This window comes from Pseudorasbora parva, chromosome 5 (assembly GCF_024679245.1).
Source record: "Pseudorasbora parva isolate DD20220531a chromosome 5, ASM2467924v1, whole genome shotgun sequence".
NCBI classification, from domain to species: Eukaryota; Metazoa; Chordata; class Actinopteri; order Cypriniformes; family Gobionidae; genus Pseudorasbora; species Pseudorasbora parva.
In genome coordinates, this window is record NC_090176.1 from 33249319 (window position 1) to 33268723 (window position 19405).

General features: G+C 37.4%; 1 protein-coding gene across 1 annotated transcript; it reads right to left on the bottom strand.

Moving 5' to 3' along the window:
* Window positions 1-258: 258 nt before the first annotated feature.
* Window positions 259-19367, bottom strand: impg2a (interphotoreceptor matrix proteoglycan 2a). The gene is made up of 22 exons (XM_067443942.1): window positions 17765-19367; window positions 17278-17655; window positions 16981-17184; window positions 14161-14327; window positions 13993-14018; window positions 13844-13870; window positions 13648-13688; window positions 11434-11555; window positions 11090-11254; window positions 10894-10952; window positions 9532-9552; window positions 9039-9229; window positions 8896-8954; window positions 8238-8424; window positions 6480-8002; window positions 5796-6015; window positions 5473-5683; window positions 5117-5305; window positions 3028-3229; window positions 2815-2894; window positions 2639-2717; window positions 259-2474 (listed from the first exon to the last, which is right to left on the bottom strand). The coding sequence occupies exons 2-21, from the start codon at window positions 17351-17353 to the stop codon at window positions 2681-2683; spliced, it is 3807 nt and encodes a 1268-aa protein (XP_067300043.1). The 5' UTR covers window positions 17354-17655; window positions 17765-19367; the 3' UTR covers window positions 259-2474; window positions 2639-2680.
* Between the last annotated feature and the right edge of the window lie 38 nt (window positions 19368-19405).

The window sequence follows — 19405 nt, forward strand, 5'->3', positions numbered from 1 at the left end:
CAAACCTACACTGTAAAAAAAATTGTGGTGGTTTTTGTTGGTTTAACTTAAAAAAGTAAGTAACCTGGTTGCCTTAATTTTGAGCTTATTGAAATTAAAAATTTGAGTTGATACAATGAAGGAAATTAGTTTAATAAATAGAAACTCAAAATATTTTTGTATCTGAACCACATAAAAAATGTGATAAATCATTTAATTCAAATCTATTTGGCATGTTTCACTGCGTCATCAGAAATAACACACACACAATTACCCAATATGCTTATAAAATCTTTTAATAATCTTTTAATAAAGGTTGTCGAATCTCAAAAAATGTTCATTGTATTAACTCAAAATTTTAATTTCAATGAACTCAAAATTTTAAGCCAACTCTAAATAATTTTTTACAGTGTATATGATGTACTCGTATACACCAACCAGGCATAACATTTAGACCATGATGAAGTGAATAACATTGATTATCTCTACATTACAGCACCTGTGAGTGGGATATATAATATTAGGCAGCAAGTGAACATTTTGTCCTCGAAGGTCATGTCTAAAAGTAGGAAAAAAAAGGATTTGAGTGGGTTTGACAAGGACCAAATTGTGATGGCTAGGCGGCTGGGTCAGAGCATCTCCAAAATAGCAGCTCTTGTAGGATTTTACGGTCTGCAGTGGTCAGCAGTCAGTGGTCCAAGGAAGGAACTGGACCACAGAACAGTAATAACATCGTGGTGCCAGATATTACAGCACACCTTCATGGGTCTAGTAGAATCTATGACTACGGGTCAGGGCTCAAAAGAGGGACCAACACAATATTAGGAAGGTGCTCAAAATGTTATGCCTGATCGGTGTCCATCTCAGACTAGACCTTTTATGTAATACTACATCTATATTAGAGCATGGAATTTACATTTTTATGGTATAATAGACAAACTAACAGTCACATCTCCATGTTTTCAGTATAGACTGCAGGTACAGTAATTCTTTGTAATCTGGGCTGTAATCTGAGCTTTGACTAATTATAGTGAGCTCTCTGTACTCTTAAATTAGCTGTGATGCGTGGAAGACCAGCAGTCCAACATAGGAAAAGACATCATATCATTCATACACTGCACACTATATTATCACTCATAGACAAAACTGCCATTAACCATACACTGTAACAATGACTTGTATTGTAACTTGTAAATAAAAGTCTTTGGTGTAACATTTTAATTCTCACAAAAATTGTTAAAGGCATTGACAAAAATATGACAATTCTGTTATAATCATTTACTCACATGAGTAATTATGTCTTTAAAAGATGACCATTAAAGTATTTCCATTGTTATGTGAACTACTTCTACTGATATAACTTAAGATACAGTAAATGTACAAAAAAAATACATACAAATGTCAATTATTGCAACATCATTGTTGCAATAAGGTGGTGGCAGACCACTCACAGAAAAAATATTGGAAGATATGCCACAACAAAATATGACAGCTGTAAGAATGGAAGTCTGGCCTTTTTGTCAAAAGGGTCAATCACCCAATAGAGACATTTATTTTTTCATGATTTGAGCTGAAGCACCAAGATTTATTATACCACTGCTGTATTTTATTAGTATTTTATTGCTGATTTTAAATATATTTCTGAAACAAGTACGTTTAAAGATTTTGGTCTTTCTTCATTCAAGTATATAGGAACTGTACTTACATGACTATTACACACTTTACATAGAAAATAGCTGCCCAAGGCTGTTTGCAAGATGGCTGCCAAATGAAGTGACTTGCTTTAACGGGATTTTGGCTTAAAGGAGCAACTCCGTTAAGGGCAGTTAACACAATGATACTATACATTATTGTCATATAATATAGCTATAACCCCAGTTAATACATTCTTCATTCAACACTTTAAAGACAATCTACTTTTCAAATAAATTTGAGTTTGCCAAATCAGTTTAGTTTTTTTCTTCCATAAATGGGCACATTATTAGAAGTCACTTTTAAAATTAATTTTCTTTTTTATATATATTCAAATAATATTAACATTAAAATTTGCTGTTTGTTTTGTCTTAATTTCAGTGAAACTATAAAAGGTACCGAACAACAAAACATAAACGTAATGTACTAAAAGTAATAGAACATTAATGGTCTGTAATTCAAATTCTTTTCAAGAATATTGCATCAGGGATCTTTTTCTCTGAACACCTGAGGGACGGACCACAGCTATGAGAATAGAAGGCACTAACAAAACATTTCAAACAATGGCATAGATATTGTCTAGGACTGTAATCTTGTTGTAATACAGAAAAAAGTGAAATTGTCTTTAACAGTAGGGAAAATATAGTAATGAAACAAACAAAATAGCCTTTTTTTCCCCTTTCTTAAACCATATTTTAAGAAAGATCTATAGTTTGTGAAGTCTCTAAGACGAAAAAGAGAGGCTGATGAGAAATTGCTCTGGAATCACTGAGAGGTCATTTTCCAAAAGACAAGGCAAGTTTCTAGAAGAGGAACACATCAATCAAATCAATACAAACACTGTTTTAGAATAAAAAATAAATAAATAAAAGAGCTGAAAAGCCCACTTATGTTTACACTAGATGCAACATTGACACAAAACAAACTGTTAAAGTATAACATGCCATTCTTATTACATTGCTATTACCTTCAACGTCATGTACCCAGCAGGATATTAGACATATATATCCTATGTGGAGGAACTTTCTCTTCGATTATCCATTGTTCTAATTAAATAAATAAATAAATTAATGAACATGAGGGGTGAAAATATCCAAAGCTATATATGCTATGAATAAGACATATTTTTAAAAAAAACCTTACATTTGATGCTGTCGCAAAAAATCTGCAAACTGACGATCTCTCGAGTACAGTTCAAGGATGCGTATGCGATCTTGAATCTCCTTTGGAATGGACAGGAAGAGATAATCCCAGAAACAAGAAACAAAATGTATTACACACTTGCTCATACTAAATGGCCATACAAAGTAATTGTTGTCAATATATTACTGTATTTTTGTGCACACAAACCCATACCTCCTTGGTGAGCTCACTGTTCTCATAAATATGCTGTATCTCTTCACTGCTGAAGTCCGTGGACGCTTCAGCACTGGCACTGCTGTGGACTGGGTGCTCTGGGTAACGCTGGTAGTAATGGCTGTAGCCTGTCGTTAAATCGCTCTCAAACATGGGGTTATACTTAGTGGCTCGGTCCAAAAATGGCGGACTGTCCTCTCCCCTTCATACAAACATGTAAACACACACACAAAAGTTGAAACAGCCAATGTTTCATCCACAGGGGTAAGAATTCATAACCTGAAGAGGGTCAAAGGATCAAAGATCAGCCTTGGTGATGAATTGATGTAAGCCTCATAATGGCATTACTGGAGTTGTAAGCTTTTTCCTAGGTACTGCGCTGCCCATGCATAATTAAAGTGGTTCAAGTGAAAAAAATAACATTAAAGTGTCACAATTATGCTATTTTAAAAAGTTCCTAATTTTAGAAGTCTCTTACAATAAATTGACGTGACTTGAGGTGTTAGTAATGTATACTGACTGTATGGTTTCTGGGACTATATAATAAGTCTAGCTTGGTTGGGTTATTATTCGGTTTGATATAGATATAGTGTCTAGGTGTATACATGTGTTTATGTGAGTGTAGCTACTGTAAATCGATATTTAGTGTACGTGTATGTAAATATGTAAAGCATCTACTTGTTTTGTATTTAATTAAGGGATAAATGTAACACTTTACAATGAGGTTCATTAGTTACCTACATTAGTTAACATGAACTAACAATGAATTGCATTTTTAAAGCATTTATTTATCATTGTTAATTTCAACATTTACTAATGCATTATTAAAATCGTGTTAGCATTAGTTAATGCACTGTGAACTAACATGAACAAACCATGAACAGCTGTATCTTTATTAACTAATGTTAACAAAGATTAACTAATGCTGAACAGGGGTCTTGTTCATGGTTACTTCATGTCAACTAAAATAGAGAAAAGGGGGGTAGGACCAGAAAAGTCGGTTCCTAAATTCTTCCTACTCATTTGAATATGAGAAATGTTTAATTTTGAATTACTTACAATAATTTTGGGAGCTTGTACTGAGAAGTCCATGTTCTTATTTATTTTTTATTTTAATTGTATTATATGCATGTATATGTATTATATTATATTATATTATATTATATTATATTATATTATATTATATTATATTATATTATATTATATTATATTATATTATATTATATTATATTAAACAGTAACCGTAAAGATGCCGTTGTTTTTTCCATATCAATTCCAGTGCAAGTCCTCCTTTGGAAGTGCATGAAAAGTGGATTTTTGAAGCCCTAAAAAAACAGCGTCTTCTCGACATGTCAACAACACGACCCAAACTCTTCCAGGCCTGAGCTACAACTACTGTGTTTGAAGGTGGGTCAAAGTAGACATCGGTCATGGGCAGCCAATAAAGACTATAGGCTGGCATTATGTAAATCGGATACATTGCTACATAGGTATGTATAAGGAATTGGTGGGCAGTTCAGAATCAATTATTTAGTTTAAGAGATAAGTTTATTTGATCTTTAAAATTTGCAGACCTTTAACATTCACCAAAAATTATATTACAAAAACATTCACAAAAAGAATAATAGGGGCACTTTAAATGTATATGTAACGGACTCATTCATAATTTCAATAAATAATGAAGATTTGACGGTTTAATATGTAATGCAAAATTAAAACTGTACGCTTTCTTACAATATATTTGTTTTTCATTAAACAATTTGTACATTTGCATTCATCGCAGTTACAATAAAATGGTTCAATTGTGCTTTTATTGAATGAAAATATCATGCTTTTATTGTGATTTTCTTTTTTTTTTTTTAGTAACATAGCACCTTTCTAGAAGCTCAAGGCTACTTTACTCAAGGGTTCATGTCAGGGGATCGGCTCTGAAGGCTTAGACTTCTGAGGTAAAGCTTTCATGTACTGAAGTCCACTTACATAAGATAAAGTCCATATTAGAAAGAGTATTATAAATAACAGTGAAAGTATCTGAGTTGGGATGAAGCTGTGATTTACCAGATGATCTCTGATAGAGAATGTGTCTTACCGTAATGGGTCCTCCGTCTCATCCTTGTCATACTGGTCTCTAAGAGTTCTTGCTAAGAAGAAGATTACTCCTGAAGCCACCAGCAGGAACCCAGCAACAGATGCAATGGCAATGCCAACTACGAGCGGCTCAGAAACATATTCTTCACAATGTTCCCCTCTGTACCACCAGTTTTCCCCCACACGGCATCTATAGAGCAGACACACACATAAAAACCTTAAGAAAATGGCAGCCAAATAGCTACGTACTTTGAGATATTCCTCACTGTACATCATATGATCTGTCTTTTGGCTTTCTTAAATGAGTACAAATTCTTACAAAATGTCTTGAACCTTATATAATTGAAATAATCATACCTACAGATGGCTCCTTGGCCTGGAATGACATCACATTTCCCATCATTTAGGCAGAAGTCATGCTGAAGGTCACAGATGCTCTGGCAGGGTAGTCCGTCCACACTGAAGTAACCAGCATTACACACACATTCAGCCTCACCTGACCAGCGGTTCACTGTACATTCTGCAAACTCATTGCATGCCTGAAACTTGCACGGGTCTGCATGTTCCCCTAAAAACAACCCACACATTGATTAGCTGCAGCATAAAGGTGGAAAGTGATGAGGTACCTGAACACATAATAAATAGGCTGTATTGTGAGAGGTTTTCTGAATTTGTCTTACCTGATTCGACATCCAAAGAATATTTGTCAATAGCGAGGTTCATGGTCTGGTATGCTGTGTTGCAGAAGTTCTCAAGAATGAGGTAAACAGCAGTATTGACTTCACGAGGAACGGGCTTCCCAAACTTCATACGGCTATTCACCACAATACTTCCATTTCTGAAGTTCAAGATCTCCAGATTCTCAAAGTGACTGAGGTTTGACTGCAGATATGGCACCAACTGAGGGACATACAATCTCAATAATGAGTTCATAAACTCACAAACATAAAAAGTATAACTAATACACCAACAGGTCTTTTCAACTCAAGTCCTGGAGGGCCAGTGTCCTGCAGACTTTAGTACCTATCCCAGTCTAACCCACATATCTGTAATTTACATGCAATTCTAGACATCTTGATTAGTTAGTTTGGGTGTGTTTGGTTAGGGTTTAGCTACAAAGTTTAGCTCCAAAGCACCTGCCTGGAAGTTTCTAGACATCCTGAAAACCTTGATTAATATGTTCACGTGTTTAATTGTGACTGGAGCTAAACTCTGCTGGAAGGTGGACCTCCAGAAGCAAGACTGGACACTTGATTAAGTGGAAATTTGACAGGGAATGTGGGTGAAGAGGAAGAAGAATCATAGTAGTAAAGGGGAAGGAAAAAAAGAATAGGTGCAAATATACTTTGAGGGAAATACACTACCAGTTCAAGGAACTGTTGCTCCAAGGCTTTGTACTCTGCAGAGCTCTTATTGAACAGATCATCAGAGAACATCATGTTAGTTACACGAAGACTGAAAAACACTACTAAAGACCGCCCAGGGTTAGCTGGCAAGGCAATGCTGGAAACTTCATCACCCTGAATGACACTAGGGACACCACTACCCTCTTCCTCTCTGTAATCAATCACATCCAGAGATGTAGTCATGACTTCTGAATTCAAGGTATGCCCCAACTCCAGCTCTTCTGGGGTCTTCATGGTCATTAGGGAGAAGGGTGGTTCTATCTCAGGTAAAAGCGGTGTTGAGTAAACTGGGTTTGCTGGTTCAATGGTGACCAATAGGATCTCATCCTCTGTTAGAATTTCCTCTGAAAGCTGTATAGCTGAAACATCCGTTAGTACAAATTCTTTGTTCTCCTGTGGCATTGTGGTACTGTCAAAATGTTCAGCCTCCTCTGATTTCTCCTTTGTGATCACAGCAACTTCAGTTTCGTCATCCTTTTGTGTTTCTGTTAGAACAGGTTCTTCCTTGTTGTCTTCCTCTTGCCTCTCTTCTTCTGCAGGTAATATCTTAAGGTCTTCCTCAGGTTCTGGGGTAGATTGTGTCCCACCCACCTTGTCTGGTGGCATTGCAGGCACTTTGTCTTCCTTTTGCCTCTCTTCTTCTGAAGGTAATATGAGGTCTTCCTCAGGTTCTGGAGTAGGTTGTGCCTCAGCCACCTTGACTGGTGGCATTTCAGGTGCCTTGTCTTCCTCTTGCCTCTCTTCTTGAGCAGGTAATGTGAAGTGTTCCTCAGGTATTGTGGTAGATTGTGCCTCAGCCACCTTGGCTGGTGGCATTGTAGGCGCCTTGTCTTCCTCTTGCCTCTCTTCTTCTGCAGGTAATATGAGGTCCTCCTCAGGTTCTGAGGTAGGTTGTGCCACAACCACATCGACTGGTGGCATTGTAGGTACATTGTCTTCCTCTGCAAGTAATATGAGGTCTTCCTCAGGTTCTGGGATAGATTGTGCCTCAGCCACCTTGACTGGTGGCATTGTAGGCACCTTGACTTCCTCTTGCCTCTCTTCTTCTGCATGTAATATGGGGTCTTCCTCAGGTTCTGGGGTAGATTGTGCCTCAGCCACCTTGACTGGTGGCATTGCAGGCACATCACTACCATGTTGTAGATTTTTATCTTCTCCAGCTTCAACAGTAATCAATTCTGTGGTTTCCTCTTCAACCACTGTTGTAATTGTGGAGAATTCATAGTCCTCCTTCTGGGGCATGTCTACATTAGTCAAAAACTCTTCATCAACTTCTGTATCTCCAACTGGCTCTTGATCATCAGTAGGAAGGAGAGTTACCCAATTTTCTTCTATTACACCAGACCCAGAGGCGGGATCAAAGTAATCCATTGTGATGTCACTGTCCTCCTTGGCATCGATAATGGGACCAACAGCTTCATCTTCCACAGCAGGAGTCTGGCTAGGAGAAAACAGTAACTCCAAGTCCTTTTCTTGAAGGTCTGAAAGGAAGAATAAACAAGCATCTTGACACAAATCTTTCACCACTATATTGGTTAAATTAGGGGTGTCAATCCTGCTCCTGAAGGGCCACTGTTCTGCAGAATTTAGAAAATTTCCAGGGAGGCAGTGTCAGGCAGGTTGAAGCTAAGGACACTGACCAGGACACTGATCCTCCAAGTGCAGGATTGCACACCCCTGTTGTAAATCCTTGTACATGTGAATGCTGGTTCTCACCCTCTGAGAAACTACCGATGGGATGGTCTATAGGGGGTGGTGTGTTTTCATCTAAATCTATGAAATCCTGCTCTCTCAAAACTTCCTCTTCAGACATTGAAGAATCCAAAAGGTCACTAATGGTAAACACTTCCACTGGCACTTCTTCAGGCAGCTCGGACGGTTTTTCTACTGGTAAAATGTCATCCTAGACAATAAACAAAATAAAACAGCTGGCTCTCAGACTTTGTCAAAGTTATTGGGGGTGTTTGTTAACGCTGTCATTAATATTACTGTTCCTGCTATTTCACAGTTTTGAGTTAGGGTATTGTTTAAAACTTTGGCAGGTAACTCACACCACATTGCTTTTTCTATGTGACAAGAATAATACCTCAAGTTGTGTGCCTTGTTAAATATAGGTAAAGTCTAAAGTGATTGATATACATTAAAGGATGTTATATACTGTATATGGACCAGAATATCACATATATTTGGGTGTGTGCTCTTATCACTTGAAACAACAACCCAGAACACTTACTGTAAGTAAACCCTACCCAGATGGCCTAGCAATATCCTGTAAACAACCCCAGCAATGTGCTGGTTAGATTTTAAAAATATGCAAATATCTAGTTGGTATACTGCAAACTTCACTGTCACCCTGACAGATATCTTAAATCACCTTGTGGTCAGAGTCTGGTGACTCCTTGGCAGGATGGGTTTCCTCTGGAGATGTTTCCACTGACAACAAGAAAATGTTACACCATTACAGACAGCTGAGATGTACTGTAGAGGGCTAGTAGCTACAAGCAGGTAAATCAGTACCATGCAGAGCCTCAGTGATGTCAGGGTGGAGGTCAATAATGGTGTAGAGGACTGTGGGCCCCTCTGAATAACTAAAGGTACCCTCTACCCTGTTGGATTGAAGATTAATGAAGTCCAGTGTCTCACTGCTGACCCCTTCACTGTTGGTCTGGAGAGACACAACATATTCCACCAGTACTGCCGTATGGCCACTGAAGAGAGAAAATAACAACAGCACTTAACCTATGGGACTGAACATGATCATGACATGAGTTAAAAGATTGAGAAAAATTAAATTAGTCTCACATCATCAATTGAAATGTTTAAGTCTCGGGTTATATTTTCAAAATATTAGGTATTTTAATGTTTATGTATGAACAATGCCTTGCCTCTTAAACTTACATTGAAATTGCACAACTACAAACATGATTCTTACTTGTAACTCAAGAAAAGACTGCAAAAATACATTCTCTCACTCAATTTGCATTCATGCAAACAATCAAGTGTAATTTACCTTGAGGGATCCACCCGTGGTCTACAGAAAAGATAAAGTTCATAATTTTAGTACAATAGTCTTACCAATATAGCAGATGACAGGCTAATGATGCATTACATGAACTATAGACATGTTCTAGGGCTGCGCTTAAGTCCACTTTTTGCCCTTCCCTCGCTAACTTCCCTCTGTCTTGTTCACTCAGATGTACATCACTGCTAGCCTGACAAGTCAGACCCACATCAAGATGTTTGGTCTGGAAACTCACCATAGACAGGGCTCAATCCGAGGGGCGGGATAAACGGTTGTCTTTCAAACTCCCTCTGCACGCGATAGGATAGCGCTACAACCAACCAGAGCAACGAAGGTGAAACCGAGCTTGTTGATAGATTAAACATTCACCGTATCTGGTCGGCTAAACTCCGAACACATCTTCCCTTTTTAAGAATGACTTCAGTGCCGTTCTTTGTTCTTTTCTCAGAGAAAAGCTTAACTCCAAGTCTTCCAGAATCGCAGTAAAAGCTGATTCGAAAGACCGCCGCCGTTCGCCAGTTTCTGTGTTTACTAGACAACAGAAGCACGCAAACGCAACTCGGCCATCGTCATTATGGCCCCGCCCGCCGACTCTATACACGATGTGATTGGCCCGTCCAGATTGTGAGGAATACAGCTCAGAAGGGTATTGAGAGTTCCTAGACGACACTTGCGGGCAGATTAAATTTGCTGCCTCTAGGGTGCGTCTAGATTTCTAGGCTACATCACTGCTTAAGAGTCCCCACTACTGCTGTAACCATTGCAATGAGTTTAAAAGGAAAAACCGAAGGCCTTGATCACTTGTGGGTAAATTAAGTGTGAGACTGCGAGTTGCTGTTGGGTCAAAGGTCAGTGACTGTCCCAAGTGTGCTATACAAGTCCTGAAAAGATAAGCCAAATTTTTCTGAAAGCCCTCTAGGAACTGGCTGCAGTGAAGGTCATAAACCCACCCCTCTACATTTAATCAAATGTGAGCTACTAAACTAAAAAAACAATTACCAATAAGATTGGTTTTAGTTAACCATTTGATGCAAAAACAGTGTAACATTATGATTTACTCAAGCAGTGTTTTCTGTACATTTATTTTTTTGCAGCTGCGCTTTAATGTGATAACAGAAACTATATCAACACAAACATTTTTCCCCACAGCATTTCTCTATTATTTTGATCTGCATAGTACGCCGTAACTGTTTCTGGCATATAGATGTATAGTGTGCTTGATTGGTCTTAAAATGCCTACATATTTTCTAATCCAATGGAATGATATTCATATATTTTTAAGTGTGAACTAAGTGTCAAATACTTTTTAAATTTATAGTAACTAGTTAAATGAAACATGCATTAACACACCTTATGTTCAATACTGATACACTCTTGAATTCTGTCAGTTTCTCCAAAGCAGCGGAAATCTGTAAGAATGTCAGAAATAGGCAATACATTTTTCCCCCAAGACCAATACAATATAGTAATGTAAAAAGTTGGAGCAGCACAATTATCCTGTAACATTGGTGGAAAAATTAAAGTGTGTGTGTGTGTACTGCTGTACCTTCTCTGTGATCAGCTGAGTGAGTCTGCCATGCTCACTGCTGGTGGAGTTGAACAGCTCTTCACTCCACGGTTCTCCAGTCAGTAACATAGCCAGCTCCACCCTCTGTTCAACCAGAGGACGTGTAGGCAAAGCAGCTGCCTCCTGCTCAATCTCATTAGTGATCTACCACAGACAATATAAACACATAAACATTCTTTAGCAGATGTTGAATATTTACATTTTTTCATATGTATATTTTTTGCATGCATCATTCATTACTCTGTGCATCAGATTAGAACTTGACCTCACTCTTACATTTTGAGTATATCTTCACCAATGATCACAGTATGAACAGCATCTACCTCAGTATCCAGCTTCACGACAACAGATGGTGCTTCTGTAACTTCCTTCACACTCTCAGAGATGACCTCATCTGGAACCGCTGTGGTCACCAACACCATGGTTTCTGCTGGATGCTCATCACCTACCAAGTTTTAAAAATTTAAATTAACAATTTTTTTGTCTCTTGGTGTCCAGGCACATGTTATCTGGTGATCTTTAGTATAGTTTTTAGTTAGGTTTTTTTTTTTGCCATTTCCAATTACATCTTAAAACTGAATTTCAAAACAAAGTTTGCATTAAAACTAGCCCTGATCTATCTACAGTCCCTGACAAAAGTATTGTCGCTTGTGTACAAATTGACCTAAAGTGCCGCTGAAATATTTTTTTAATCAAGATTTTTTTTACAAGAAATGGCTCATTTTAATCCCACCAGCTTTTGTGATAATGTTTCAGTGAAAAACTAAATTTTCAAAAAGTATTCTAATATTCACAGCTTGGTAAAGCCCATTGAGTCAATTTTTGCAAAGACATAAGTGTTGTCACCTTGTCATATGAGCTTCACCTGTGACTAATAATGGATCAATTAGGTCTAAAGTGTGTATAAAAAGAACCCCAGTAGACTAGACCTTCACATCAACTGCAACTAGACCTCTGCAAACATGCCTAAGATTCACCCTGAGACTAAAGTTTTGATTATCAGGAGGCTGAAGACCAGATCCACTTCTGATGTGGCAGACACCTTCAATGTGTCTCAGCATCAAGTACAGAGGATAAAAAAAAGATTTGAAGAGACTGGAGACGTTTTTGACAAGCCCAGGTCAGGCAGACCCCACAAGACAACTGCTCGAGAGGACCGTTTGTTGGCTTGAAAATCCAAGGCCAGCCCATTTTCCACTGCAGCAGAGCTCCACGAGACCTGGTCACCTGAAGTCCCTGTGTCAACCAGAACAGTTTTTCGGATTCTGTCTCGAAATGGCCTCCATGGTCGAATCAGTGCCCAGAAGCCAGCACTAAACAAAAGACAATTGAAAAACCGTGTGGCATTTGCCAAGGCCCACAGCCTGCTAAAAGGATGGATGCTGGAAAAGTGGCAGAGGATGGATTTTTCAGATGAATCTTCTGTGAATTACCCCACAGTCGCCGCAAATATTGCAGGAGACCTACTGGAGCCCGAATGGATCCGAGATTCACCCAGAAAACACTGAAGTTTGGCGGCGGAAAAATCATGGTCTGGGGTTACATTCAGTATGGGGGTGTGCGAGAGATCTGCAGGGTGGAAGGCAACATCAATAGTCTAAAATACCAAGAAATCTTAGCTACCTCTTATATTCCCAACCATAAAAGAGGCCAAATTCTGCAGCAGGACGGTGCTCCATCGCATACTTCCATCTCCACATCAAAGTTCCTCAAGGCGAAGAAGATCAAGATGCTCCAGGATTGGCCAGCCCAGTCACCAGACATGAAAAACCATTGAGCATATGTGGGGTAGGGTGAAAGAGGACGAATGGAAGACGAAACCAAAGAATATTGATGAACTCTGGGAGGCATGCAAGACTGCTTTCTTAGCTATTCCTGATGACTTCATCAATAAATTGTATGAATCCTTGCCAAACCGCATGGATGCAGTCTTTCAAGCTCATGGAAGTCATACAAGATATTAAATTTGGATCTCACAGCACCACAACTTACTTTGCTGACATATTTTTGTATTTGCAGTAAATTTGTTCAATTTCTGTATAGGCGACAAAACTTTTGTCTTGCCAAAATTTGACCTTTCTGTCTTGATTAAATGATAAATATTTTTTCTGTGAAAATTATTTATTTCAGTGCATTAAACGTCATTTGGGAGGGTTTTAGCTTTTCATATGAGCTATTTCTAGCACCAATTAATTAATTAAAAGTCAGGTTAATATCAGGAATTTCTAGAAAATAGATAAGCGACAAGACTTTTGTCAGGGACTGTAGACATTTCTGATTGTTTGGAAGCAAATGACTCTTTATACAGGAGGGTCAGTACCACAAATTGTCCAGAACATGCCAAAATTACACAGTAATCTTTGTCCTTAAATTATTTTAATTGTTGTTTAAATTATGGCTCCATACCAATTTTTTTTACTGGTCTTAAAATATATTTTTTCCTTTGACTTTCCAAATCAATGTAAAATATGATTCAGACATGTTCTTAACAGGTAAGGGCTATCTGTATCAGTAATACGCAATCATAACAGACAGACCTGGTGGAAGATTTTCTTGCTCTTGTGAAGAGTCATCTGGTCTATTAAAAAAAAGAGAGAGAAGAAAAAGAAAAAAAGACAGTTAGAAATGACACATAAACCTTCAAATGTAAGAGTTAAGCCTTAACACACAAGCTCTCTAATGCACAGTCTATTTAATAAACAACAAAAAAAACAGGTGTAAAGGGTGTAATACCTGCATACCGAGTATGTAGGTGTTTCACTGAGAGAAAAAAAAGAGGAAGACATAAGGTGAGGCGAAAAACAGACTCAGTAAGGCAGAACTCATCTAATACAATGAATAAATGGGGGAGGGAGGGAGGTTTTAAAAATGTTTTATGGCACCTTTTCAGACTCATCTGTGCAAGTCTCTGCAATGGACCATAAAGATTCAAAAGACAGAAGTAAGACATTCTGATATGCACATGCACCACTGACCCATAATAGTCTATTCATATTAAATTATAAACTAACATATAGTACAAAGTTAATGGTACGTGTTATGCTACATACACTGTAGACAAGTGATAAGTGTTCCTCTAATTGGCTAAAGTAAGTGCCAATCTCAAGTATGGAGACTCTCTCTGTCTGGCATTGGCTCATCCAGCTCTGGTACTCTTCTTGACGGGGAAGGCGCTCCAAGAAAATTTTGAAGGCCTCCCATACGACTTCCTGACACACTGTAAAACAAGAACAACAGTCTTGTATTAGTGCAACAAAACACAACCAGAACAGTAGGGAATACAATCACACTGCTCACTTTTTTTTTTTTTTTTTGCGTAACATTTCTTGCCTGGGTAGTTTACTGAAAAAGTCTCAAAAGGTAACTCTTTTGCATTTATTATGATACAAGCTTTGGTATAATGTAGTTATTTCACACAGTCAAAGTGAGGACCAGAGTGGACACTTAAGTGAGGACCAGAGTGGACACACGTTTAGGTCTACAGCCAGGAAGCTGAAACTTACCACAACAAACATACGGCTCATGACGCTAACATTCAGCCTAACACTTCTCATAATCCTTTAATCAGCTGTTATATCAAATGACTTATGTTTAGTATCATGTAATTACCATGTTTTTGACATAAACATTAATAACACCGTGATCGCATAAAGTGAAAATGGTAATTAACCAGTACCAACCTACTATATATCAAAAGCACCACAGTTTTACAATCTTATATCATCTCAGTGAGATATGTATTTATCCCAAAGAACCTGCTAACATCTGTTTGTAAATTTATTTTCTAAGGTCAAAAACATTGAAATTGGATTTCAGCGTCACAGTTGTTTGACTGTCACACAATACTGTTCGGTCATTAATGAATAACTACAAATGCAATATTAACATTCGCCATCCAAAACCTTATAGACCTCAAAAGCTTACAATGACTTCAGTCATCACTAGAGTTATCATGCTTTTCACTTTAGAAAACGGTTCCAAAAAATTACTAATTCCTTCTGAAGGATTTGTTTATACTTGAGGTCCTTAATGGGTTAACATAATGTTTTACTTGTATGCATTATGCATTATTCACATTAATTATGAACATGCATGCAGTAGTTCTTAGTAGTTCTCTGGGAGGTATGAAAAAAAAAAAAAGATAAAACAGTTGTTGATTAGATAAGAGAACTACCTCATTCTGCTATTACTGTACTTACTAACGCATTAATCAGAGTTTCTTATTAGTTAATAGTTACTAAAATGTTAATATTGTGTTACTCATCCTGTGTATTTCTTCATTAAGTATTCTGAGGTGTTACCGTTTTGACATATGGGAGAATTTTTTGACAGACAGCAATGACAGATGATATTATGGTTCAGTCCCAATCTCTACTTTGCAATTAGTGTCCCAATGATGTGTTTAGACAAGGTTGCGGACACCCTCATTCTCAGCCATGGATAGAAAAGCTCTGACGTTATTAGCCCCAATCCAATGTGTTAATTGACTTTTAACCTCACCATACTGCCGCCTAATTTGTTTAAGGGAGAAATCACACGTGAACTGTGAAAGATTGCCTTGAGGTCTCTCAACACTAACCAGAGACCTCTGAGTGGATTTAACTGCCAAACATTAATGAGATACTCAGCTGTCAGCTATACAGAACTGTTTGCACTAGTTGTTGAAAGAAATGGTAACCTTTGTGTGGTCTTGATTTTGTGTTCTGCTTTGATTTCAGTCTTCTTACTTGGGTCAAGTCTCAGCTTATGGTCTCAGACAATAAAGTAGTCTTTTTACAATGTGCTAAAGGTAATAATTGAAGTAACCACAGGCTTAACCACAGGTCTGCACTCTGCATGTTTCACCATTACAGAAAATCTTCAAGAACTTCATGATTCACTATAATATATTTGATATATTTGAATATATCTACCATCTGCTTGCTCTTACATATTAATAAAATCCTAAAATTCTTCTTCACCCATCTCCTTGTTCAGGCACTATATATTTCTTGTTTATAGAAAGCCTTTTCTCATTCCTTGTAGACGTCGGAACACTTTAAAGCCATTAGCTAACAAAAGTCCAAATTCACTTCTTGGCTTTGAGTACTTGGGGCATTCCTGTAATGCAGTATCTTTTGAATTCTGCAAATAAACATGCTGTGTTCTAATTTAAGGAAGTATTTCAGTTACACTTTATTTTACGGTATTGTAGGTACATTGTACTAACTCAAATAACTACTGAGTAATATTAATTAACTACATGTACTTATTATATAGTTACGGTTAGGGTTAGTTACTTGTAATTATGCATAATTTACTGTTATTACTGTAGTAAGTACATGTAGTGGCGTGTAACTATGTCATCTTAAATTAAAATCTTACCAGTATTTCTATAAAAGGGCATACAAGAATCTTAGAAATATGATCTGGTCAAGTTTAAGCATTAAAAATTTAAAACAGAGATACCCCATGAGACAAATCAACTATTTTAATGTTTGTGCTGTTGTTTTCCCACCAAGATATTGTCATTAAGGGTCAACAGGATGGGGAAAAAATCCATTCAAACCAAAGTAACATTATTTAAAAATCACCCTTAGTTCATTTAATTGTACTTGTGTAACAAAATTGTATATGATCCATCTTTAATCTCACTACAAATAAACTTTTAGAGGATTTAAAAAAAAATAGTTCATATTATTATGATACAAACGTTACTTTCAGGTCTTTAACACTGAACTGTATGTATATGTATCTATATGTGTATGTATGTATGTGTATGTATGTATGTATGTATGTATATATATATATATATAATAATAAATTAACAGATGTATTCAATATATAAGCAAAACTAACAGTATTAATAGTAATAGTATAGCAATACTTACCTCTGAGCTCGTAATATTTGAGGTGGTTAGAGATGGCTTGCTGCACTGTTTCTTGATGGCAAAGGCGTACTCCACTGGACAGAAAAGCATTACGCTTATGTCTGGACAAAAAATTGTGTTCTCCATGCTTTTCCAGAAACATTCGAAACAATCGTTGTGAGCGCATATCTGTGTTCATATGTGTGGGAATCCGTTCAGTTTCCTCTGAAACATAAATATACACACAAACGTATTACAACCATCATCCTCTCATCGCACTCCCAGCTGAACCATACATGCGGACACAAAGATACATACCTGCAGTAATATCCAGCTGGTCTATTGCAAAAATGCAGCCTAAACACAAGGTGCAGGTCCATATGAACTTCCACATAGTGACTTCCTGTAGCTTGAAAATTAAGCTGTTGTGCAATAGTTGCTGCTTCACTTCGGATGATGTGACCAAAGCTTCCTACACCTGTGCATACCCGTTACAACAGTATCCACTGAGTTATGACAGTATATTATTATTGTTATAAAGTGCTATCTAGGTTGTCAAAGATAAGCGCAGGTGAATAACTGTGGCGATCCTGTGGCAGGTAGGCAGATGGAAAGGGATTTTTCTTTTTTTTCTTCTTCTAATCTTGTTTAGTAATCCTGTAGAGAAGCTGGAGGAACCGGAGTTAACCAAGGGTGCTATGCAAAAATACATGTGCAGGGAAAACAAGGAAAAGGTGATGTGCCAGATATCCATAAGGCAAATCTGAACCTAATAAAATCCAAAAAGTTCTGAATAGAGGCATACTTATTTGGTCTTTACATAATCGCTTCTCAGCTGAACACTTGACCATCTATAAGATTAAGGACAGGTATTAATGGAATGACCCCTAAAGTCGACAACTGTAAATGAACTGGAATCAAGAAGCTTGAGTCACATTATTAACACAGAGCTGGTGTGAGAAAACAAAGTCAAAATAATAATTGGAACATAGCAATAAAGTACAAGACAATAAACAAGTACATGACCAAAAGTATGCAGTTATACATTTGTAATTGTGTGCATGTGCCAACTAAAATTGTGAGGAAACAGATTTAGCAAAAGATCTTTTGTATGCCAGTCATAGTGTGAGTTAAACACATTTTCAAAAAAACCAAAAACCTTGGTTATATCCATCAGTTGTTGATTGGACAGGGGCACATTGTGCTCTCAAGCTGTTTCCTAGTTAGCAACACTTATCATGGGCTCAGACATTTCCATGGCTATACCATCGTATTTCTAGTATCCAGCTCTCAGAGACCTTCGCTAGACAAAACCAAAAACATAAAGAGAATGTTATACAACTATGTTAGTGAAAATGATCTGCAAAATTTAAATGTGCAACCTTGACATAGTGTCCCAGTGTTTATCAGCTCAAGGCCCTTGCTAGTATCAAAGTTTGTATTTACGAAACTGATTCATGGCATAGAGAACAAGGCCATGGAATTAGACCTGCAATCACATGCCCTCTCACCAAAAGAGCTGGCTGACAGGGCTGTCATAGGGACCAGTGTGATTTCTCAGATACTACACAGAAATAATTCATTTTAAGTACGTTTTTGTTTTAGATGTGAGTCTTTTAAGGGAGATGTGACTGTGCGTGTCTTGCATGGCTAAGGCTAAGATAGGATTTTGTAGTTTTAAAAACCCCCTGTGCTTTCACTAATTTATCAGCTACAATACAATTACTGTCCAGGTGGTTTAGTGTCTGAGCCCTTAGAAATTAACCACCACATATAGCATACTAACATATGACTCTTTTATATGAGTGCTTTTTCTAGCTTTCTTTAGTATGTACACTGTGCATTTTCCAGTTTTGTGTAGAAAATCCCTTTCCCTCTGGTAGTTTGATCAAATAGTTGCATTGTGCCAGATTGTGTTGACAGCAATTGTTCTTTACTTGATATACTCCAAATCATTCATCCTACTGAAAAGGCCCCGTGTGCCTACAGCAGAAATAGTAATAGTATGGTAGTATTTTTAGGAAATGCTAACAGTATTATAGACCTCCTTGGTATACGCACGGAATGATTAAAAATCACTATGTTTACTGACTTTATAATGGATTGTTTGTCTTTTATTTAAGTAAACAAACATTGTACACAAACTGCAATGCTTGGATTACTGGAAGATGGTAGGTGGTCTGTAAATCTGTCTAATCTCTGCCTGATTAGTATTAAACCATGCAACCTTGCACGCACATGACATTTTAATGCTCCACTTGACCACTACTAATGAGTTGGCCAATCAAAAAACGGACTCAAGGCACACCCCGACTGCTTAACCAATCATGTGCTAAAGGCTGGCTTCTCCATTCATTCATTACAACCAAAGCCACTGTTGAGAGAGACCACAATCGCATGCACAGTAAAATATGTTTAAAAGGGTCTTATTTGTTATGCAAAAAGG

What these genes read in the sequence shown, in the direction of transcription:
- impg2a (XM_067443942.1), bottom strand. Translation starts at nt 17,353, where the DNA reads ATGTGGAAGTTCATATGGACCTGCACCTTGTGTTTAGGCTGCATTTTT. An exon ending in TCGTGAAGCTGGATACTGAG is followed by an intron (nt 11,255 to 11,433) that starts GTAGATGCTGTT and finishes TGTCTGTGGTAG; the next exon opens with ATCACTAATGAGATTGAGCA. An exon ending in TTCTTTGGATGTCGAATCAG is followed by an intron (nt 5,684 to 5,795) that starts GTAAGACAAATT and finishes GGTTGTTTTTAG; the next exon opens with GGGAACATGCAGACCCGTGC.